General features: G+C 37.7%; 1 protein-coding gene across 3 annotated transcripts in view; it reads left to right on the forward strand.

The window, feature by feature from the left end:
* LOC122555125 (X-linked retinitis pigmentosa GTPase regulator) overlaps positions 1 to 25,202 on the forward strand; it is a 96,956-nt gene that overhangs the window by 24,960 nt on the left and 46,794 nt on the right. For all 3 annotated transcript variants that reach the window (XM_043700829.2, XM_087992847.1, XM_087992846.1), the window contains exons 6-13: positions 5,881 to 6,030; positions 8,910 to 9,068; positions 9,969 to 10,124; positions 13,706 to 13,830; positions 16,445 to 16,636; positions 17,614 to 17,803; positions 18,856 to 18,962; positions 24,396 to 24,461. In XM_043700829.2, coding sequence (XP_043556764.2) covers positions 5,881 to 6,030; positions 8,910 to 9,068; positions 9,969 to 10,124; positions 13,706 to 13,830; positions 16,445 to 16,636; positions 17,614 to 17,803; positions 18,856 to 18,962; positions 24,396 to 24,461 — 1,145 coding nt within the window. The remainder of the gene's footprint in view (positions 1 to 5,880; positions 6,031 to 8,909; positions 9,069 to 9,968; positions 10,125 to 13,705; positions 13,831 to 16,444; positions 16,637 to 17,613; positions 17,804 to 18,855; positions 18,963 to 24,395; positions 24,462 to 25,202) is intronic.

Genomic DNA, 25,202 nt, shown 5'->3' on the forward strand with positions numbered 1-25,202 from the left:
CTCTGTTTCTATTTCAAATTTGCAGCATTCAGAGTATTTTGTTTTTATCTCAAGATCAACTGCATGTTTTTCAATGTCCTCTTGCTGTTGCAAGACAATCCATGGAACAATGTACTTTGCAGAACACAAGTATGCTGTTTGACCTGTGGTGGCTGAGCTGTGACTTTACTAAAGCAATGTGAAACTACTTCAAGTTCTGATGAAATCGACAACTGTTTCTCTTCTTGCATTTGCTGCCAGACATAGTTTAAATGCTTTCCAGTATTTTGGTTTGAATTCAAAACTTGCTGCCAATTTTTTGCTTTGACCTGGAGCCCTGTGTTTTTCCTTAAAATACTTGTTTCCCCTTCCATTAACAGGTGTGATTCACTGCTTTTACCACTTCTTTGGGCAAAGCAATTAATGTGCACTTAATATATGTCAAATTTCTCAATCCTCTTCTGACAATTTTAAATTAGTCGTAACTTGTTGTTAGCTCTTGAACTAAGCAAGAACTATTTATTTATTCACTTCATGGAAAACCTACATAGCTAAAACAAAAAGCATTTATTAAATTTCTCAGCTTGTATGCTAGTCTCATTATTACATGTCTCTGCTATATTAACTGCAATTCCTCATCCCTCGCATCATCCAGGTGACTTTGTAACATGAGATTTATGGTTTTAATTCAAAGTTTGTGCGAACACTACTATCATAGGGCAAGCCAGACAGAGAACAGCCAGGGAATTCCTAGAGGCATGGCATTCATCCACAAACTCCATCAACAAACACATCGACCTGGACCCAATATACCAACCACTACAGCGGATAGCTGAAACTGACAACCGAAAGCGGCAGGGACAGACCACTATAAACACCGGAGGAAACATCAAAGAAGCGCTTCGCAGGAGGCTCCCAAGCACTGATGATGTCGCCTAGCCAGGGGATGAAACGTTTTAATTCTCTTTTTATAAGGAGTAAAATGTACAGTAGAACTTCAGTACAATCTCTTTGCTCTCTATGCTTTGACTTTATTTTTAAAAATTGAAGTTAAGCCTGTTTTTAAGAAGTAGTTTTGCATCAATAAATCTCTGTATTCTACCAACCACTTTGACAGGGTCTTTAATCCCATTCTTCACTTCTCTTCCCAAAATGCACCAATTAATACTTCTGAAGTCATCAACAAATTTCAAGATTGTGCTTGATACATTTAACTGAGCCCCAAGGTATATCATTTGCAAAAACAGCATTTTGAAGATTTGCATGAAACTCTAAATATTAACTCTGTTTCTGTCTCTACAAATGCTGTTAAACCTGTTATGTTTCTCCAATGTTCTCTGTTTGTTTCAGATTTTAAGCGCTCTCAGCATTTTGCTTTTACACTGCTTATAAACTTTTCTCCAATTCTAGTAAAAAACAATTAAGTATAACTATTTATTCACTGACTCGTTAATCTACTTAATGTTCATATTGTTACATTTCTCTTATTTAGTTATTGGCATTTTAAAGAAGTAATACATTTCCAGTTTCAATAGTGATTTGATGAATTTTGAAATAGTTCTTACTACTTGCATACTGATGGCTCATTCATTTAATTATTAAACCCTCTGAAGTGGATGTTTGGCAGAATGATTCGCTGTGATCATTTCATCTTGGAAACCTGAGTTTGAATCCATCTTGGACTAATGAAACATCTGGCTCCTCTCTCAGTCCTGGCTGAAAAATCTTTATTGATGTAAATTTGGCAGTCTTAAACCAGCTCCTTATGAAATTCACTAACATAATTTGCTATTTTCATTCCGATAGGTCACGGTAATGCGTGTTAAAGAGTGCATTCACAGTTCAGTTATAGCACTGATATGCTGATGGGTTGTGGTATCAAAACAGAATTGAGTGAGACTTTGCAAAGGCAGTGTCCCATTCTGCTTCCCATAAAAATTAGCTTGGACCTTGATGTTTGTTTTACAAGTCTTATTTATTGTCAATATAAAGTGTCTTTGACATCACACCGTGTTAAACTTTTTGGGTGTAAATGTAGTGTTAAACAATCTGTGGAAAGAGACCTTCCGTCTTTTGAAACTACCAAATGTTCATTACAACTGAACTGAAGGATTTTGACATTACAAATAATGGTGATTGAAACTACACGATGTCAGACCCACAACTGGTTCGTAATGACAGATTTTTGGTATGTTGCTTCAGAAGATTTAAATTGCTATTTTGAAAATGATTATTTATAATGTGTATTTAAACTGATAATACTTTTCTAAGTATAGGTTGCTTTCATTCCAATGGCCCTTTTATTAAATACTAAAGAAACGGGTCCGAGGAAGTTGTGAAGAAATAAAACAGTGTGGATTTCATCTTTAGAAATAAACTCCTGAAATTATATAGTTTAGGTTAATACTATGCATCCCATGAAAGAATATTTTGATCTGTGCCATAAGAATGAGACCAGAGAATGTATTTATCAAACTATCTGATCCTGGCATTAGGCAACTTAATGACTTTCCTTCACACCTGAGACAATTCTTGGGGTTGATCAAGTACTTATTGTCCTATCAGACATTTCAATAGATTTTTGCATTTAAGTCATCATTTTCATATTTTCTTGATCTGTTTTTAACAAGTTTAGTTCTTCAAATTTCAAGATATTGCCTTGTTCTGGATCCCCTTTCGAGCTTGATCAGTGATTTGCTATCAAGTAGTTTCCTTCACTGTTTAAACCAGATCAACCTCCTAAATTCCAGGGGAGATGACTCGGGTTAATCTAGTCTTATAGCTACTTGCCTTCATCCGCACACCATCCTGGTTAAATATTGCTGGACTTTGTTCAAGGTTCACTCTATCATTCCTAAGTGAGATGTCTAACATGACTGAATAGATTACCCCCATGTAATCTGATAGGTGGTCTGTGATTTTTATATCTATACATCATGAGATGAATCCTTTTTAACCTACTTGTTGGTTTTTTGCAACTGGAGCACTGCTTTTAATGGCAGAAGCACTTTGATCTTTAAATATCCTTGCTTATCAATTCTGTGCACTCAACGATAACCTAATTTAGGATACCTTGTATATCCCTATTTGCTATTTACATTCAACCTGCATCTGCCATTATACTGCTCATTTGTTTAACTTGTGAACTTTTGCAACTTTATGCTCTTACTTCTTAACTATTTTTTCTACCTCCAGACGAAGAATCATTATCCAAACTTTGACATACTTCCCCACATTCCAAAAGATTTTTTCTGCAGAGCTAGATAGGTTGAGTTTGGAAATTTTACATAAAGAGAGACCCACCCGAATTACAAGACCCCATTGCATGCAATTTTCATTCTTAGGTGGAAAAGGAGGGGAATTGACTTAGTCCTGCAGACAACAAAAGCATATCCATAAGATAGCTACAAGTACTGAGTTGGGCTTCTGAGAAGGTCCAACTCCGTTCCTTGAGACTTAGTACAAGGTGTTGTAAAGCAAAGTTGTTTTAAGAGCTATTAGGCCATCCAGTGCTCATCATTCTCCTAAAATACCTCAAAATACCTCAATATTTGGTGGTGACACCTTGCAAAATATCCAGATTACAGAGGAGGAAGTGCTGAAACTTGATCTGGTGTACCCGAGAACTCTGTGGGAAGCTAGAGAAGTGATTGCTGGGCCTCTTGCTGAGATATTTTTATCATCGATAGTCACAGGTGAGGTGCTGGAAGACTGGAGGTTGGCAAAGTGGTGCCACTGTTTAAGAAGGGTGGTAAGGACTAGCCAGGGAACTGCAGACCAGTGAGCCTGACGTTGGTGGGGGGTGGGCAAGTTATTGGAGGGAATTCTGAGGGACAGGATGTACATGTATTTGGAAAGGTAAGGACTGATTAGGGATAGTCAACATGGCTCTGTGCGTGGGAAATCATGTCTCACAAAGAGGATTGATGAGGGCAGAGCGGTAGATGTGATCTATATAGACTTCAGTAAGGTGTTTGACAAGGTTCCCCGTGGGAGACTGATTAGCAAGGTTAGATCTCATGGAATACAGGGAGAACTAGCCATTTGGATACAGAATTGGCTCAAAGGTAGAAGACAGAGGGTGGTGGTGGAGGGTTGTTTTTCAGACTGGAGGCCTGTGACCAGTGGAGTGCCACGAGGATCGGTGCTGGGTCCTCTCCTTTTTGTCATTTACATAAATGATTTGGATGTGAGCATAAGAAGTACAGTTAGTAAATTTGCAGATACCAAAATTGGAGGTGTAGTGGACAGCGAAGAGGGTTACCTCCGATTACAACAGGATCTTGACCAGATGGGCCAATGGGCTGAGAAGTGGCAGATGGAGTTTAATTCAGATAATTGCGAGGTGCTGCATTTTGGGAAAGCAAATATTAGCAGCATTTATGCACTTAATGGTAAGGTCCTAGGGAGTGTTGCTGAACAAAGAGACCTTGGATTGCAGGTTCATAGCTCCTTGAAAGTGGAGTCGCAGGTAGATAGGACAGTGAAGAAGGCGTTTGGTCTGCTTTCCTTTATTGGTCAGAGTATTGAGTACAGGAGTTGGGAGGTCATGTTGCAGCTGTATAGGACATTGGTTAGGCCATTGTCGGAATAGTGTGTGCAATTCTGGTCTCCTTCCTATCGGAAAGATATTGTGAAACTTGGAAGGGTTCAGAAAAGACTTACAAGGATGTTGCCAGGGCTGGACGATTTGAGCTACAGGGAGAGGCTGGGGCTGTTTTCCCTGGAGAGTCGGAGGTTGAGGGGTGACCTCATAGAAGTTTACAAAATTATGAGGGTGTGGATAGGATAAATAGACAAAGTGTTTTCTCTAGGGTCAGGGAATCCAGAACTAGAGGGCATAGGTTTAGGGTGAGAGGGGCAAGATATAATAGAGACCTAAGGGGCAACTTTTTCACGCAGAGGGTGGTACGTGTATGGAATGAGCTGCCAGAGGAAATGGTGGAGGCTGGTACAATTGCAACATTTAAGAGGCATTTGGATGGTGATATGAATAGGAAGGGTTTGGAGGGATATGGGCCAGCTGTTGGCAGGTGGGGCTAGATTGGGTTTGGATATCTGGTCAGCATGGACGGGTTGGACTGAAGGGTATGTTTCCATGCTGTACATCTCTATGACTTTCACTCAGCATGTCCTTCAATGTCAGCTTTTGCCCTTATGCACCCCTTGTAACCCGTCCATATGAACTCAAATTCCCATTTTATCTGATCTAGATAAAACACTCTCGTCTCCTCCATTTCCCTTAATCCTTTATAACTCTGTGCCTCCGAGGTCCACATGTGGCAGTGAAGTCTTCATGCAAGAGTTCACATGTCAGTATGCTAATCAACATGCATGGAACTTCCTAGGGAATGTACAGCCATGCAGCTTACTGATAATATTGCGACTCTCTGAAAGCTGCTCAAACAGGTGGTCAACACTATTTCTGTTGTCTACTGCTTAAAACTTAGGTCAAAATGTTCCAGTTACTGAGAAGTCATAGAGTCAGAGATGTACAGCACGGAAACAGACCCTTCAGTCCAACCCGTCCATGCCGACCAGATATCCCAACCCAATCTAGTCCCGCCTGCCAGCACCCGGCCCATATCCCTCCAAACCCTTCCTATTCATATACCCATCCAAATGCCTCTTAAATGTTGCAATTGTACCAGCCTCCACCACTTCTTCTGGCAGCTCATTCCGTACAAGCAGTCTAAACAATTTAATTTTCACTGCAAAATTGTCTGTTTACTGCAATAATTATTTCCCTATTTCCTGTTTTTACTTCCTCAATAAAGTACATGTAAGTGTATTGAATGCGCTAGTGTAAACATTGTGCATTTTTTTTATTATTGTATTTAATATTGAGGAAATGCTTTCACTTTTTTCTTTGTTTCTTGTTTCATTGAACATATTTTTTAGAGAATGGGAAACTCTTTATGTGGGGTGACAATTCTGAAGGACAAATTGGTCTTGATACTAAAAACAATGCCAGTGTACCGCAGCAAGTAGATGTTGGAAAACCGATCAGCTGGGTTTCCTGTGGATATTACCATTCTGCCTTTGTAACAGGTACTTTTAAAAAAAAATGCAAATTCCGGGTTTTCTGCTGATTTTCTTGGTTATTAGCCATACTTGTGCAAGAGCCTAGCGAAGGATTCGGCCACTTATCCCTCAAGCCATTCAGTTAAATCATGTCTGAAATGCATCTGAACTCTATTTAAATAGCCTTGTATAAGAAAAATGTATCACGCTGTACTGAAATTTGCAATTGATAAGACTCAATTTTTTCTGGGGAGAGAGTTCCAGATTTGCACAATCCTTTACATAAATAACAGCTTTCTAACATGACCATTGAATGGTGAAGATCTAATTTAAGGTACTATCCCCTTGTTTTTTTTAAGATTCCCTACCGTGTGGAAACAGACCTTTTGGCCCAACAAATCCACTGAAGAGTAACCTACCTAGACCCATTTCTCTCTGACTAATGCACGTAGCACTATGGGCAATTTAGAATGGCTAATTCACCTTACCTCTCTTTGGATTGTGAGAGGAAACCGGGGCACCCGGAGGAAATCCACGCAGACACGGGAAAAATGTGCAAATTCCACACAGCCCAAGGCTGGAATCGAACCTGGGTCCCTGGTGCTGTGAAGCAGCAGTGCAAACCACTGAGTCACCATGCCGTCCCTTTTCTAGGATTGTTCACGAGAGGAACTATGTGAATTTGCAATCAGCCTATTTGGATATGTTGTGGCATACTTCCACGGCAGGTGATGCATGAGCCTACTGGCTCAGAGATAGGGACGGTTCCACTACATCACAAGACCATCCCAGAGAAATTGTGTGCCTATCTCACAGAAATTATCTACTCTAAAAGATCCTTTAATGTTCTTAATTACCTCAATTAAATCACTTCTTAATCCCTTGTATCCAGGGATAGAGCATGATCTATCTAACATGTCTTCATGATTTAAATTTTTAAGCCCATGTCATGGAATGCATTTATTGTTGTCAGTGATTTAAACCACTGTCATTATTATGTTTTATACATTATATATTTTATTGCTGTATCCATTGATGTAGGTATCTGAAAAACATGTTTATGTATGCTGTTGGTTGTAGTTTGTTGCAAAGTATGGCTTGATTTTATTAACGTTTCAGTGATATATTTTAGAGCACTGCAGAATGAACTGTAACTGAAAAAGCTTTTTTATCCTAGCTGGTCTGGTGGTCAGGAATGAGCTGGTGGTCAAATGACAAACATATGAAAATCTCAGTTGAACCATCTCTGAGTCACAGAGGAGATAATCTTCTCCAGATGAAAGCATGGAGATTCAAGGGTGCATTTAGCTCCAAAGTGGTGTCAGCAAAGATTTGAGAAAGGATTAATTACCTACTCTGTGGCAACTCTCTTTCTTAAAGATGAGTGGAAAATTAATTTCAAATGACCTTCAGATTGGGCAAGGAAAGACTGTTTAACTGTTGGCAAATATAATGTAATTTTCATAAGATTTATTGTCTCAATTTCCAATTTTTCAATACCAGTAGACTTTCTGTTGCACTACATAAAGGATGCATGGCTTCTAAAGAAATTACTGGAAAAGCACTACTTTTCCAATCTCAGTAAGACAAAATATTTATTAAAATAAACTATCACATTGGGAGTAAAAAATATTCATTTGGCTTAGGAACGTTGAAAGATGTAGACCTCTCAGTTTAAGTACCATCTTTTAAAATTAGTTTAAGATGCAAGTAATTATATTCTTCTATAGATCTGCTCAATTTTAGTTATTTTCTGTGATTGTGATTTAGAGTCAAAAACAATTCGCAGCACTTGCATAAAATTCCTTTGTTTGTTTGTTTCACCATTTTTCTTTGTCAAATCCCTTACTTCATTGCAAATTATTTCTGCCCATTATGTTCCAAAGTAGATTTGTATTCAAGCTGAATCTGATGGACAGGTCTAAGTGACTTCCCAACTAAATGATCAGATCTAAAATCTGCAGACTTATTATAATGTTGAATAATGGTGGACAATTAAACAAGTCCCCTCCAGATGTATTCCCATCCTCAAAGATTGGGGAACCCAGCACATCAGTTTAAAAGACAGACCTAAACATTTGCAACAATCTTCAGGCAGTCTGCCAAGAAGATGATCCATCCTGGCCTGTCTGAAAATCCCCTGCATCTCAGATGCCAGTATTCTGCCAATACCATTCACTCCACACAATATCAAGAAGTGGCTAAAAGCATTGATAGTGCAAAGGCTATTGGATCTGACAACATTCTAGTAACCATAATACTTATATACAAAAATACAAAAAACAGTACAGGACACCAAGACTGCGTCGACGCATGATGTCTTTCTAAACTAAACTAAAACAAATCGGAATGAAGACATGAGCTCCAGAACTTGCCATGCCTCTAACCTGGCTGACTGGTTACAACACTAACAGCATAAATCCAATCCAGCCAATTACCACCCTAATGGCCTTCTATCCATCAACAGCAGGAAATTATTAACAATACTATCAAGCAGTACTTGCTTAGATGCTCTGTTTGGATTCAACCAGGCCCACTCAATTCCTGATTTCACTATAGCTTTGATTCAAACATAGCAAGAGAGATGACTCCCCTCAATTAAAACTAATGTGTGACAGATTTTCTTCTACCGGAATAAATGTCTAGAATTCTCTACCTCAGAAGGTTGAGGAGGCTCGATCACTAAGTATTTAAAGAGGAGACAGAAAGATTTTGGAGAATTACGATGTGCTGGAACATAAAGAGGCTGAAGCCTGGGCAGAGTAGCCATGATCGTATTGAATGGTGGGGCAGATTTGAGGGGCTGAGAAGCATATGTTTGCTCCTATTTCTTTTGTTTCTTATGCTAACATACAGAATCATCAGTGGCTGAATTACCACAACATATTTATGTATGATTCCCACAGATGATGGACAACTCTACACCTTTGGAGAATCTGACAATGGAAAGCTGGGATTACCACTTGATCAGCCAATAAATCACCGAATCCCACAGCTTGTTACTGGTATTTCAGGAAAGATCATCCAAGTTTCCTGTGGGGGAGATCATACCATTGTTCTTGCAGGTGTGTTTACAGTTCTTCAAAATGGATTTCAAAGATTGGTGTCAAAATCACACACTGATGATATGATATGCAAGTTACTCATAATTGGCTTTAAAATAGACCCAAATACATTAAGGTATCCCCCACTATCCGAAAGTGGAGCATTCCTATGAAATCTTTTGTAAGCTGAAAAGGTGTAAAGTGAAGAAGCATTAATATACATGGGAAAAATTCTGCTCTTTTTTTCATAAAAGTGAAAATCCTCTTTGGATTTGTTTTGGTTAGCAAAAACAGGTACCAATATAGGTCTTTCGTAAAAGCGAAGTGGCATAAAGTGAACTTTCAAAAAGTGGGGGATATCTGTACTCGCAATTACAAGTGAAGGTAAAAAGCATTGAAGCCATATGACATTTTGGAATATGGATGAACTTTCAAATCTTCCATTCTATGTGCATCTATTAAAGTATTAGAATTGATGAAAATTGATTCATATTTAGTTTGAGATTGACATTATGAATAATTGTTTTCACCTTGTTATTTGCAGTGATCCCAATTTTGGTTTACCTGAATGCCCTTTAAATAAAAATCTTAGCGTTGTGTTATAATGATATGTAGGTATTCAAGTTTATAAACAAAAAGTGGAATTCAACATATTTATTTCATTAATTATGGATTAAATGTTTCTGATTCCATTCTGATGAGATTGCTAATTCTTAGTTCTGTTTTGAAAGATCTGCCAATGTACGTTTCCATTTGCAAAATTTCAAAAAATTGTATGTATTTAATATATGTGAGCACATTGATTCTTCACCACAAGATTTTATTGGTAATAAGAGCTAAGAATTGCAACTGTCATATTTGTTGGTAAATTTTGACACATTATCAGCTTCAGCTCATATCTTCTGTGTGGTCTTTCTACAGAAGAGGAAGTATATGCATTTGGCTTTGGTCAGTTTGGCCAGTTAGGACATGGCACATTCATTTTTGAATCCTCACTGCCAAAAGTGGTAGAACAGTTGAAGAAGAAAAATGTACGATTTATTTCATGTGGAGAGAATCATACTGCTGCAGTGACAAGTATGTAAATTTTTGAGTTGGCGTTCAGAAGTGTACACCTGAATTAAACTATATTTTATGGTGGTTTGTTGTTTTCCCAGAAAGACCTGAAAATATATGCAATAGTTCATTATTACAATAGAAATATGTACTGGACATTAACTACAACTTTCTGATTCAGCGATAGAGATTTTGCCAAAGTTTATACTGAAGGAGATTTTATGGGTTGTTATCAGCACAACACTAGAGGGAGCACTTCCTGAACAGACTGACTTTGGAAACTGTGATGAAAGTTGACAGCATTTCCTTTGAGCAAATCTTCCCCAGAGAAAGTTTTAAAATTAATCCATATGCATACACTTGTCCAACAAATAAATGACAAACATCTGTGAGCTTCAATGCTTAACTTTGGTGCACCATCCATCTCCAAATTTGACCTGAGTGCACAGAGTTAATAAATTGCAGATGTCTTCCTTTGTTAAATTATTTTAGTTGCTTGTGTTCCAACATTTATTGTTAAACAAATTTTGGGGCAAACCTCTAGATGAAGAATTTTGTTTAATTTCTGACATTATTTTGACGTTCTGACATTGTGCATATGAAAATTAAGCTTTCAATAATGTATTAATATTATACCCAAACACATGATAAAAATATATATTTATTAACAACATTAAAAATGTTATGACTCAACTGTTACTCTATTCCACTCGAGCTCTGAAAAGGTGAAAGAGTGAATGTGTGGGGGAAGGGGAGAGAAATGTGTGCCAGACACCAAGTGGGGCCAACTTTTAATGTTGCCTCCATCTTAACTTTCTGTTCAATGCCTAAAGCATTCCTCAGTGTTAACATGTAAACAGAAAAAAACATACATTTCAAATGATCAATTTAAGTAATAAATTCTGCCTTGCTGTCTCTCATCATTGATTGTTCCATCTGGGAATCAGTTTGAGATGCAGCTTGCATCTCCTTTCCTTATCCTGACCACTATTCACTCTTTCCTCCTGATTCTGTTTGCTGTTGTGTATGTCTGACAAATAATTGCTCCTTTTCATTGTCAACTTTCTAGCCAAATGTGCACAGTTGTGCTTTACGGTTGCTGCTTTCTGATGTTGTTCACTATTCTACGTGACACATTATATATGATTGTACACTCGAACATACGTATTAGAAGCAGGGGTAGTCCATTCAACCCTTGAAGCTTGATTTAGCATTGTAATCTGATTGTAACCTCAAATCCACATTTCCCTGATAACCTCTTCTTCCCTTTGATCAATGAGAATCTATTCAACTCTAGCTTAACGATTCTGCTTTCAACATCTTTTCAGGAAGCGAATCCCAAAGACTCATGACACTGAGAGAAAAAGAATTAGCCCAATTTCTTGTTAAACATGGGTGACCCCTGATTTTTAAGCCATGACCCCTAATTCTGGATTTTTCCAGAAGAGGAAGCATCCTCTCCATTTCTACCCTTCAAGTCCTCTCAGAATCTTATATGTTATAATTAAGTCAGCTCTTATTCTTCAAAACTCTAGTGGATGCAAGCTTTCCTCCTAAGTAAACCTTGTCATTCCAAATATTAATCTAGTAAACCTTCTCTGATCTGTCTCCAATGCATTTACTTTCTTCCGTAAATAAAGTTGGATGGCTTTCCATTTTAAGTACATTTAGTAAAATAGTTTGTTGATGATGCATAATTCTTCAAATGATGTGGTCCAAACATGAAATATACCGTTGAATAGAAACAGCATGCTAATAGCTTTTTTCACTGCCTACTTCCCCTTTACCTAACTTGACTCCATTTAGATAGTAATCTGCCTTCCTGTTCTTGCCACCAAAGTAGATAACCACACATTTATCCACATGAAACTGCATTTGCCATGCATCTGTCCACTCACCTAGCCTGTCCAAGTCAACCTGTATTCTCATAACATCCTCCTCACATTTCACCCTGCCACCCAGCTTTGTGTCATCAGCAAATTTACTAATATTACTTTTGATGCCTTCATCTATATCATTGATGTATATTGTAAACAGCTGCGGTCCCAGCACCGAACCTTGTGGTCCCCTACTGGTCACCGCCTGCCATTCCGAAAGGGACCCATTTATCACTGCTCTTTGCTTCCTGGCAGTCAGCCACTTTTCAATCCAAGCCAGTGTCTTGCCCCCAATACCATGTGCCCTAATTTTGCTCACTAATCTCCTATGTGGGACCTTATCAAAGGCTTTCTGAAAGTCCAGCAGCAATAGTCTATTTGCCAAACGTTTAACAGGTCTTTTAATAAAGAAGAGACGTGGAAGGACTCTGTGGTTAGGCTGCATTGGTAAATTTATTGTGAAACAAATCCACATCTGACCATAATTGGAAAATAGCCACAGTAAATCTTTCAAGATGTGAGACTTGTTACTGGAGAGCCCGCCTGTAAATTTCATGACGACTAACTGCTTGTTTTGTATTGCGTTTAACCTAATTCCTGATCAAGGGTTTAAGCCCGAAATGTCGATTCTCCTACTCTTCAGCTGCTGCTTGATCTGCTGTTGCTTTTCCAGCTCCTAACTCTCAACACTGCATTTAGCCAGAAAAGATTCTTGAAATCAGGACTTAATTCATTTGTGTCTTTTAAGTCTGTCAAGCCAAAACCAACTAGGTAGCATTGCCTGTTTTGACTGATGAATGACAAATCTACAAAACCTGAAGTTATGTTTGCTATAGCAGGCATGAGCTGAAAATGTGTTGCTGGAAAAGCGCAGCAGGTCAGGCAGCATCCAAGGAACAGGAGAATCAACGTTTCGGGCATAAGCCCTTCTTCAGGAATGAGGCTTAAAATTAGCCTCATTCCTGAAGAAGGGCTTATGCCCGAAACGTCGATTCTCCTGTTCCTTGGATGCTGCCTGACCTGCTGCGCTTTTCCAGCAACACATTTTCAGCTCTGATCTCCAGCATCTGCAGTCCTCACTTTCTCCTATAGCAGGCATGCCCTCCTATGGAGCTGAGTAAACGGAATTGAATGAGATCCTTTTACCTTATCACCAAATATAATTGCAATTTGTGGTGTTTCTTAAATGTGTCCTGTTTATTTAATAGACTTCAAAACTTGAGGGCTCCAAATCTGTGTAACTTTGCAAGAAAGGTCTGTATTCTGGATTGTAATCCAGTTTTAGTATTATTAGGAGGTGTGGTAAAGAATCATGCAGTTGAGAGTCAAGAAGTTATAAATTACATGTTGCGTATTCATATCTGCTGTGTTGATCTGCTAACAACTTAGGCTTTACTTTGTTATGTTTACAAACTGGATTTATCAATCTGCATGTTGTGATGGTTGTTGTTTAATTGTCCAAAGTCTGGGAGAAGGTGAGAAGATTATATTTCATTCTGTGCACAGTTAACTAGCACAGTGATAGCAAAGGAGTTGCGTTTAATCCTGGTCTGTATTGCATAATTAAGATTTGTATGTAGAAGGACAGAATTGGAGTTGATATCAGCGCTGAGCACAGCTGAAATTTCTGAGGTACCTTGAAAACCAAATAGAACAGTCAGTCCAGACATTGTACGAAGATATGTTTCAAATGTAATTTTATCATTACTTATATCTTACTGATAGGCAATGGCCTTTTGTATACCTTTGGAGATGGACGGCATGGCAAGCTGGGACTTGGAGAAGAGAATTTTACTAATCAATTTAAACCTACACTTTGCTCTAGATTTTTGAAGTTCATGGTCCAATCAGTAAGTATTTAACGCAATATCCTATATCCTCACAAGGATTCTATTAAATGTTAACTTAATTGTGCAAAATGCCAAATCCTGTCGATATGAATTAGGAGAGTTTTGAACTTTCAAACTTTAACTGATTATGGGGAGAGCAATTTTCCCTCTGCAAAAGTGAGGTAAAGTTTGACTACAGGACTGTCATTAATGGTGTGATCAATTTGACCTGATCACATAATTATATTGGACAACTATATATTGATTGAAATATGGGTTTTTGATTTTCCTGCTGCTACGACACCGAGTAAACCACTCTGAGAATTTAAACCAGCAACATAGAAAAGATTCGCCTCGTGCTGTAATCTGTTAAAATTTGAGAGGCAAAGAACCATCCAAAAGTCACTACATAAAGTAAAAATTAACAACTTTAATTTTTTTACGTTTAACAGAGAATAATTAACTTACAACTATTTATACTCCTTTCTCTAAACCTATCTTTTACCTTTCTGTCTATAATACTGGTCCGATAAAAATCCCGATTAAGATTTGCAAAAACATATTCATGTTTCAAAACCAGGCAACTTAGCCAAGTGTCCTCTGTAGATTTTCATCTGTCTTCTTTTCTTCTTCTTAGGGATTCTGCTTCACGGGTCTTTGATAGATAAAGGTACCTTTTAAGAGAGCAGTTCTGTGGGCAGTCTGTATTGTTCTGTTTTTGTTGGTGCTCTTTGCCTCTCTGGGAAACTGTTCAAAATGTCTAATATTTATACCCCAAACATTGGATTGTTTCATTGGTCTTAATGTTGTCAAAATACTAAATTCAACTTGATTGGAATTTGTTATCTTGGGATATAATTTAAACTGATTGGCCGAATTTGAATTTGTTTTTGTATCCAGGCAACACAGCTCTTAGCTAGTTTTTAACCAAATGTTATATTGTTACCTTGTTTGGAACACTCCGCTAGCCACATGTTTCCATTAAGCCACTTAAACGAATCGTATTCATTCATTCATACCGGGTTAACTCTACTCATCACTCTTTGTTTACTATATCATGTCTCCATCCATTCATTCATTCATAACTCTACTTATTGCACTTGGTTTACTGCGGCACGTTTTGATTCATTCATTCAGACCAGTACTAAGTCTACCAGTACTTATCGCACTTTGTTCCCCATTTATCCAGAAGTTAATATTGTTAAAAAGTTAGCCATTTTAATTGTGCCTTATATCTGAATAAAAGTGAGATATATTAGATATGGAATAATAATTTTTTGACAAATTTGTTAATGTTGCTGATGTTCATAACATACGAGAGTAAGTGGGAGTGAACGGAAGAATCTGGTGGGAGAAGATTCAGAAATTAACTTGAATTGACTGTTTTTGTATTTAGTTTCATTATAAAAGCCTTATTTTCCTTTATTTTTGTTTATCATTGACAAGGCCAACATTTGTTGCTCACCCCTTGAACTGAAGGGCTTGCTAGACCAATTCAGAGTAAACCACATTGCTGTTTACTTGAGTCATATTTAGGCCAGACTGGGTAAGGAAGACAGATTTCCTTCCTTGAAATAAACAGTGCATGGATCATTATCACTGACAAGTGGCAAAAGTTTCACTTTATTCCAGAGACTGACTTCCATATTTAGTAATTTAATTTAAATTCCCTCAGCTGCCAAGGTGGAAGTTGAACTCCTATCCCCAGATTCTGGATTAGTGGTGCTGGAAAAGCACAGCAGTTCAGGCAGCATCTGAGGAGCAGTAAAGTCGACTGCCCTTCATCAGGAATACAGGGAGCATAATGATTAAAAATGTCCATAAACTAACATTTATTTTTTTCAATTTACTATTTTATCTTTTACCTTCATCCCATCTATACATTCAATCTTTATTTTGCTGTCTGTAAAATGATTAAAAAGTAAATTATAATGGGCACATTTTGCTTCCTGGTTTGTAATCTGAGAATTCCAGGTGTTTGGCTGCTTAGCTGCTCAATTCCATCACTTGCTGCATGGCAAATATCCCCTATAGCTAGCACAAGAATGAAATGAATGTTAACAAAATGTAAAAATCCTACTACAGAGGCTGCCATACGTTTGTGGGCACCTTCCTTTGGGATCAGCAGCAATGCTGATTATTTCACTGTTGACTTCGAAATTTGGCCATGGTTAAGTCTGATCAGTGTAGAGCTATTTAAAGGGTCCTGCTTCTATCAACAGAGTGTTTTGAATTTTGCTTTCCTTGTGTTTGAAAAGTTCTTCCAAGATTTTATGGAAGCTTTTTTTGGACCCTGGGCACCACCTTTATTAACTCATTTAAAAGAAGAATCAATGGATTCTCATAAAGTAACAACAAATGGTAGGAAATATACTTCGTACCCATTTATTCCTTTCCAATCAGTGCTTAGACCAAGGCACACTTCCCTGGAATTGTCAGGTGAGACCAGTGCAGGAGAAGATATGACTTTTCAGGAAGTCAGGGAAAAATATTATTTTTATTGCTGCAGCTTGATTTCCAGGGGAAAATTGCCTATCAATATAAATGCCATTGTTGCTCTCAACTTTGATAGAATTGTTTCCTTTATAGTCACTGATTTAAGTACTGGCACTGTTTTCCTTGATATCTTTTGTAGGTTGCGTGTGGAGGATGTCACATGCTTGTGCTTGCTACACCCAGGCCAAAAGGTTCAGAAAATGTTATGATTCAAGATGATGACATAAATGACAATTACTTAACTGATTTTTATTCTATGACACTGGGCAATTCGAGTGTGCCAAGTACATTACATCGATCATTATCAGCACGTGTTAGACGTCGAGAGCGGGTATGTGCATGCATTGTCCTATAATATATAATCTCCAGTTTATTTCTGTTAATTAAGAATTCTAGAAGAAGGTGCTGTCAATACAAGCTTGTGAACAAAATATTTGGAATAGAGATCAATGGAATCTTTTTCTATTCAGAGTTGTAATGTTTCAGGATTAGAGTTTAAGGCAGCTTCTGTGTTCACATTCATGATTGTGCTAGATAGGTGAATGAGGGAGAAGAGGATGATGGAATATGGAATAATGGCTAAGTGTGTTTAGGACTCTCAGAAATTAAATGGTGAACACTGTTGGTTAGAGTGAATTGCTTGTTCAGATGTTAATATTTCTACGTCCTTGCTTTTGATTTGGCTGTTTTAGTTTCTTATCAATTTATACTTTTGAGTCAGGTCACAATCTGAATCTAGATTTCATGTAGTTCTTTTAAAATTGTTTGGCCATTAAAGGAGTGCAGAGCTGAAAATGTGTTGCTGGAAAAGCGCAGCAGGTCAGGCAGCATCCAGGGAACAGGAGAATCGACGTTTCGGGCATAAGCCCTTCTTCAGGAAAGGCTTATGCCCGAAACGTCGATTCTCCTGTTCCCTGGATGCTGCCTGACCTGCTGCGCTTTTCCAGCAACACATTTTCAGCTCTGATCTCCAGCATCTGCAGACCTCACTTTCTCATTAAAGGAGTGCAGGATGGTAGAGAACATTGCCTGTTGAACCTTGTCTTATATTGCCTTCTGTGTCTTCTATGATTATGAGGTGTCTCAGCTAATAGCTTGAATTCATGAAACTTAACCCATTGAGTGTTGTTTTAATGTTAAGATAGAAAGTTAAATTTGATAATAGTAGTTCTATGCTTTATTATTAAGTGAAATAAAGGGAATTACCTGGTAATTAATTGTTGATTGGGTGGGAAGAACACCACCACTTTTTAATTCCTGATTTTGGTGAAGATATATAAGATTTAATATATAAAAGTTTGTTTTCAGGAATTGTCTCCAGATAAGTTTGGCCAGTTGGTACACACACTACCTCCAATTGGAGCTGGTCTCCTTAATTCTTCTCTGCCCATTAGTGGTCAGATAATTCCTGGAATGAAAGTTGCTGAAGAAAACTTCATTGCCTCAAAACCAGTCAATGATGCTCAAATCGATGAAGAATCATCATCTGCCAACATAGGTAATCTACTATATTGCAGCAACTCATAAATCATGCACTTACAGGATTAAAAGAAAATTTAGGAATCACATTCCAAAGTTCCATTTGCTTAGATTGTGAAATAGTGTAATCCCACAGCAATAACAATAAAGCAGTTTTTTAAAACTTGTGACTGCATTTAATATTTAAACAAAATATATGTTAAAACCAGATGTATGCATTTTGTTTTTAAGTTTTGAAGTGCAAATTCAAAGCTAACAAATTCCTTTGTAGGTCTGTGTGACAGTCTGATCCATTTACAACATTTAGTAATCAAAGTAAAGATACTTATGTAGGCATTAAAAGCTAACTAAGCTGAATTTAAAAACATGGCATGTGTTTTAAAAGCTGGATTTGGTGGTTCTCCCAACAACTGATTTCACCAATGAGCGACTGATCCATAGAAACAATTGATTGTAGCAGGCTGGTAGAGATGATGAGACTTCCATACGAATTTGGCAACTTGGGTCAGGCACTACTCTGCCATCCAAACATTTAAATCTTAAGATAACGTGGAATATTTTTCTTGTCTCTCGTCCACCCAAAACTATTATGTTGTATTATGTGTTTGAGCCTTCATAAAACAAAACTGATTTGGCAGCAGATTAAATTAAATCACGTGGAGATTAAGCTGTCTCAGAACAGAAGGCTGTGTTTGTATATGTACTATAATGCTAATATTCCAAATTAAATGAAAATTTTTGACAAGTCTGGAACATTTTAAGGCATATAGCTTTTCAGGAAATAGAGGCAGAATGTGAAGAAAATTATATCTCTTTATGATTTTAAATCTAGACCATACCAAATTATAAAAGTTTCAAATATCAAATTAATGTAACGTGACAGACTCCTCTCTATTTTGGTGCTGCAGTATTGGTAAGGTATGTTAGTGAGAAAGTTATTTCCAAATAACCAATACACTGCAACATTACACTTGCAAGTTAGTTCTACATTTGTGTACACATGGAATATATCGATATACTGACTTTGATTTAATTCATTATTGATACTAAATATTAATCTTTTTTTTTAAGTTTCCGGGATCAAGGAGATCAAAAGTGTTGAAAAAAGTTCTGCTGATGAACAATCTGAAGATGAAAATGAAAAAGGCCTTGGTGACACCAGTGATTTGTTGAACATGGTAAGGTCATTCCAGGATATTGTAATGTTAGGGTGGTAATGATTAATATATGATTTATGTATTTTAATATACCAAAGTATGAGATGGTTCATTTTGGTTACAAAACTAAGGAAGCTAAGAGTCAAAAGGTTGAGTCACGAAACAAAATGATCTAGGAATAAAGATAAATTTGCTCAATGAAGTTCATAAAGTACTGGTGCTCATTTCTAGAGGAATAAGAGTATAAAACAGGGATGTAATGTTAAATTTAAAAAGAACCATCATTAGCTCACTATTGGACTATTGTGTGCAGTTCTGATCCCCATATTAGAGAGAGAACCTTGAAGGGCAGGAGAAAGTGATTAAAATCGTCTTATTGGAATTTAGAAGCTGAATTGTACAAGCATAATTGAATAGATTGGGGATGTTTTATTTCTGGTGAAGTGGACACTTGATAGATGTTTCTTTGAATTATGACGAAGTTTGCCAGTGTGGGTGTGAAGGACCAGTTTCCACTTGTGGATGAGTCTAGAACAAAAGAATATGAATATAATTCAATCTCTAACAGATGAAATACTTTATTTAAGAAGACTTTCTTTACAGAGAGTGATGATATTGTGAAACTTGCTATCACATGAAGACAGTTAAAGCAGATGGCATTGAAAGATTTAGGCAAAGGCTTCATGTCTGCACAACAAACAATATAGAAGGATATGAAGAAGCAATTATAGTAGGAGCAGGTTCATATGGAGTGGACTGGTTAAACAGAATGGGAGAAAGTGAGGACTGCAGATGCTGGAGATCAGAGCTGAAAATGTGTTGCTGGAAAAGCGCAGCAGGTCAGGCAGCATCCAAGGAGCAGGAGAATCGATGTTTCGGGCATGAGCCCTTCTTCCAGCTGCACTTTTCCAGCAACATATTTTCAGCTCTGGTTAAACAGAACGCCCTGTTCCAGGGCTAAAGATTCTGCGTGATTTGTGAATGGTCTGGAATGGTTTCATGTATGAATAATTGTTTAACAACACACATTTTTGTATAGTTTGCATTTCTACCAGATCAATGCATAGTAACAAAAATCTTGATTAAATCTTGATGGGTGGCACGGTGGCACAGTGGTTAGCACTGCTGCCTCACAGCGCCAGAGACCCAGGTTCAATTCCCGCCTCAGGCGACTAACTGTGTGGAGTTTGTACGTTCTCCCCGTGTCTGCGTGGGTTTCCTCCGGGTGCTCTGGTTTCCTCCCACAGTCCAAAGATGTGCAGGTTAGGTGAATTGGCCATGCTAAATTGCCCGTAGTGTTAGGTAAGGGGTAAATGTAGGGGTATGGGTGGGTTGCGCTTCGGCGGGGCGGTGTGGACTAGTCGGGCCGAAGGGCCTGTTTCCACACTGTAAGTAATCTAATCTTAAATTTGGTGTTTCTCCCAATAACACTGATTTCACCAGTGAGCAACTGATCAGTAGAAACTAGGATAATTAAACTAATTGATTGTAGCAGGCTGGTAGAGATGATGAAATCAATGTAGCAACTTGGGTCAGGCACTACAGGACATCTTGCTCTCATCATCTGAGGGAAAAAAAAAGAGGGGAAGGAAAACTCACCAGGGAAAAACAATTTAGAGACAACGGAAGGTATTTTGCATTTAATTCCTTAAAGTTTTACTCTTCAAATCTTTGTAAGCATTGATAAATGACTTGCTATAAGACTACTTGACTTTGTTTCTGCCTCAGATCATCTGTGACTGAAAGCTTCATCCATGTTTTAGTTACCTCTTTCAATTTAATTGATTATTTCAACATTCCATATTCTACCTTCTATAAACTTCAGGTTATGCAAAATTATGCCCCGTCTTGCTCCAACTCCTGTTCACCAATCGCCCTTGTGTCCACTTAGCTGCATTGTTCCCCAGTTAAGCAATGCCTCAGTTTTTAACTTCACTTATTTGTTTTCAAATATCTGTATGGTCTTATATCTCTTATCATTGTAATTTTCTCCAGCCTAACAGTTATCTGATGTCAGTGCTCATGTTTCTGGCCTTTTAAGAATTCCAACCACTCCACCATTGGATTGCAGTCCTGCATTCAACTGCTGTCCTAACTCTCAAACTCCACCTCCACCTCTATAGCTCTCTTTCCTTCTTTAAATCTCTAGCCAAGTTTTTGGTCATCCGCTTAATGTCTATTTCTGCAACTTGGTGTCAAATTTGGCTTTACATTCCCCCTTGGAAAATTTTATTATGTTTAAAGGTAATATGTAAATACTAGTTGTTGTAGTTTGTTGTTTGAAATTTGGGTGATACTTATGAATTTCCTCAGAATATTTATTGCCTAGGACAAGATTAAAAGTTCACAGTGCAGAAAGGATTCATGAAAATAGTTCTGTTGGTTAAGATCTTGAATGCAGTGCCTGAGGATATGATGAAGGCAGGTACAATAGAGGTAGTAAAGAGGGAACTGCAAGAAAGCTGCAGAGTTTGCTGCAGTAGAGGAGATGGACATGCAAATTTTCTTATTTATCTCATGGATCCACATAGGAGCTCATCATCTTTGATGTGTCTGAGAAGCTGAATTTCAGCAATTTAGATTGTCAAGTAAAGAAATCACGAAGTATATAGGGCAGTCACCTATACGTTGTATTAAAAGCTGCCATTGGGTAGAGAGTTGGAATGTGTACATTTAGAGACATTTAGAGATTCATACAATACTCATCAGCCAGTGTCTGCAGAATAATTATGGCCTGCTGTGTAAAATGCATACTGCTGTTCAACAGAAAGGAATGAAGATGCAGGAGGATGACAACAGGACTCGTCATTTGATATGGAAGAGCATAGTGAGGTGGACAAAGAGGGCTATAGCACTTAGTATACAAAGCATGCTATCTGTGGTCCAAGATGCAAAGGGTTCAGCATTTCATGTGGGGGCCTTACTGTGTCCAGTCTTATGTGACTACATATGCCCTAAGAATTCTGTATTCTTTATTCCATTCCTTTACAATCCTCCATCTAGTCCACTTGCAAACACTGAAGTAACATCTTCACACAAAAAGTAATGGTAAGATAAACTCAACTTTCCTTAAACTGCTAAATCAGACTCAACCCACCACCTGTGTTGTTCTTTTCCACCTTATATGGCTGCAGTTTCTCTTCCACTTTACTTGTTGCCATGGCACACTCTTCATCTTCACTTTAAGTCTAAGTAATACAGATTTAAGCATCTAACTTGATCCTATAAATCAACTGGGGACTGTTCTTTATTGCTAAAATTGCTCATTATTAAAAGACAATTCATAAGGTTTGAAAGCAGTTTAGAACTAGCAAGTTATGACCAAGAAACCAATAAAGTGAAAGGGAATATAAATGCAAGCTAATGAGAAACAAATACAGATTCTAACAACTTCTTTAGGTGTTAAAGGAAAAGTCAAGCTATGACCCATTCCAGGTGGAGACAGGAGAATTTATCATGGAGAAGAGGGAAATAGCAGAGAACCCCCTAACGGTTCCTTCACCTTAAGGTCCCTAATCAAGTCTGCCTCATTATACATCACAAAATCCAGAATTGCCTGTTTCATGATAGGCTGTACCACAAACTGTTTCTAAGGATCATCTCGCAGACATTCCACAAATTTCTTTCCATGAGATCTGTAAGCAGCCTGATTTTCCAAGTTCACCTTCATACTGAGTCCACCATGATTCTTACATGCCTTTTCTATCTCCTGCTTTATTTTCTTCTTCACATCCTGACTACTGCTAGGATGCCTGTACATAGCTGCAAACCTTTTCCTTTGAGGTTCCTCAACATTACCCAGACAGATCTACGCTTTCCACCTCTACATCACTTGCTATCGATTTAATTTGATTTATTACTAACGAGGCAAGCCCATCTTCTCTGCCCAGCTACCCGTCCTTTTGACAGGACACGTATCCTTGGATCTGGATTTCAAATCCCACAATAGTGATTACTAGTATCAGTATAGTATAGTAGCATATAATTACTAGACAGTTGTGAAAATAAATATTGTGCTTTATTACTTATCTCAGTACAATGGGATCTTGATTAGTCGGGCCAATGGGCCGAGGACTGACAGATGGAATTTAATTTCGATAAATGTGAGGTTCTGCATTTTGGAAAGGCAAATCAGGACAGGACTTGTACACTTAATGTTTAGGCCCTGACGGGTGTTGCTGAACAAAGACACCTTGCAGTGCAGGTGCATAGTTCCTTGAAATTGGTCATAGGCAGATAAGATAGTGAAGACGGCATTTTGTATGCTTGCCTTTATTGGTCAGTGCATTGACTATAGAGTTGAGAGGTCATGTTGTGGCTGAACAGAACGTTGGTTAGGCCACTATTGAAATACTCTGTGCAATTTTGGTTTTCCTGCTATAAGAAGGACGTTATGAAACTTGAAAGGGTTCAGAACAGATTTACTTTTCTGATGTTGCCGGGGTTTGAGGTATAGGAAGGAGTTGAATAGACTGGGGCTATTTTCCCTGGAGCATCAGAGGTTGAGAGGTGACTTTATAGAGGCTTCTAAAATCATGAATGTCAGGGATAGGGTATATAGACAAGGTCTTTTCCCCGGAGTGGGGGAGTCCAAAACAGGAGAGTATAGTTTATGGTGAGAGTAGAAAGCTTTAAAAGGAATCTAAGGGGCAACGTCTTCATGCAGAGGGTGGTTCAAATATGGAATAAACTGCCAGAGGAAGTGGTGGAGGCTGGTACAATTACAACATTTAAAAGTCATCTGGATGGGTACATGAATAGGAAGGGTTTAGAGGGGTATGGACAAAATGCTGGCAAATGGAACTAGATTTATTTAGCATACCTGGTCAGCATGGACAAGTTGTTCAGAAGCGTCTGTTTCCGTGCTGTATATCTCTATGACTGTATGACTATATTAACATCCTTGAAGGAAGTCTGCAGCTATACCTGATCAAGCTTAGGTGGGTGAATCTTAACTATCCTCTAAAATAATATTAACACTCAACTGTATCCAATCACTACAATCTCTTCAGAGGGATGGTGTGGCCAAACGGCCTGTTTCCACAGTGTAGCGATACAATGATTCTATAAATGCTGGCCTTACTGTGGTGCCCATTCTGTTGAATTAAAAAAGACCAGCAATGATTCAGCCTCTTACAAGGCTACAGATGCTGTGATAGTGTGGGTGCAGTTTCCTTTCGCGTGGTCATAGGTTCACTGTTTGTATGGGCAAGTTTGCATGGAACCTGTACGATATCCTTGACATTAAAAAAAATCCAACAAAACAACATAATTAATAGGAACTTCTGAATGTTCCAGATTGCCATGTAGAACTAATTTTTAGACGCTTAATTTTAATATGTCTGTGATTACATAAGTTCTGAATATCTATTTTGTTGATGGTCATAATTTTGTATTGATGATCTGATTATGCTGAAGTACATGTAAATTTATTGTACAATATTTGCTTTTCAGACACATACAGTGATGGTGAATCCTCATGATCAGACTCTGACCTTATCACCACTTCACAAGGAACGGGTAAGAACGATGTGGATTTTCCTGATCTAAACTTGGAAATCAGTTATTAATAGATAACTTTGATTAAATGTCTATTTAAATTATTTCATCATAAAGCAATTATTGAATAGAAAAACCACTCCTCCAAGGGTGAAACCACTGTGTGGAGTTTAGTTCTTCACACAGTTTAGAACAAAGCAATTAAAAATGCTATTCTTTTAGAGGTTTATATTCACAGGTTTTAAATAATGTAATACTGCAAATGCCTTTTTAAATCGCTAAATACTATGTATAGATTCAGTGTTCATCACTCTTGATGTACACAGTAATATGATGCTTTTGTGGAAAATTCTCTGACTCATCTGAAGAAACAACTTCATTTTTTTTGCCTTTACTACCTTTTTCAGAATATTGAGAAAAGTATGTTAGTATTGTCTCAAATTAGTGCAGAGAAGTACTTTTTTGTTCTGACAGAGTATGATTAGTATTTTTGATGCCTTCATGAGGCCTTTGAATTATATTATTGTTGATTATCATGTTTAGCACAATTTGAGATCATTTATGCAGTTCAATTGACAACCACATATCTTAACTTAATCTGTCAGCTTCCTTTTTTTATTTAATCCATTCCATATGTAATTTTGTGTTTTCTCTGTTTTCATGCTAATTCTTCTGTTTATTATTTACTATTCATAAGCTGTGTGGGGATTAAGTTTGCCTCTATTTATTTTAAAATGTACTTCTTAGTAATTTTCTTTTCTC

Source organism: Chiloscyllium plagiosum, unplaced genomic scaffold, assembly GCF_037043375.1.
Source record: "Chiloscyllium plagiosum isolate Xiang-an unplaced genomic scaffold, Cpla_swu_hap1 HiC_scaffold_12, whole genome shotgun sequence".
In the NCBI taxonomy this organism is placed as follows: Eukaryota; Metazoa; Chordata; class Chondrichthyes; order Orectolobiformes; family Hemiscylliidae; genus Chiloscyllium; species Chiloscyllium plagiosum.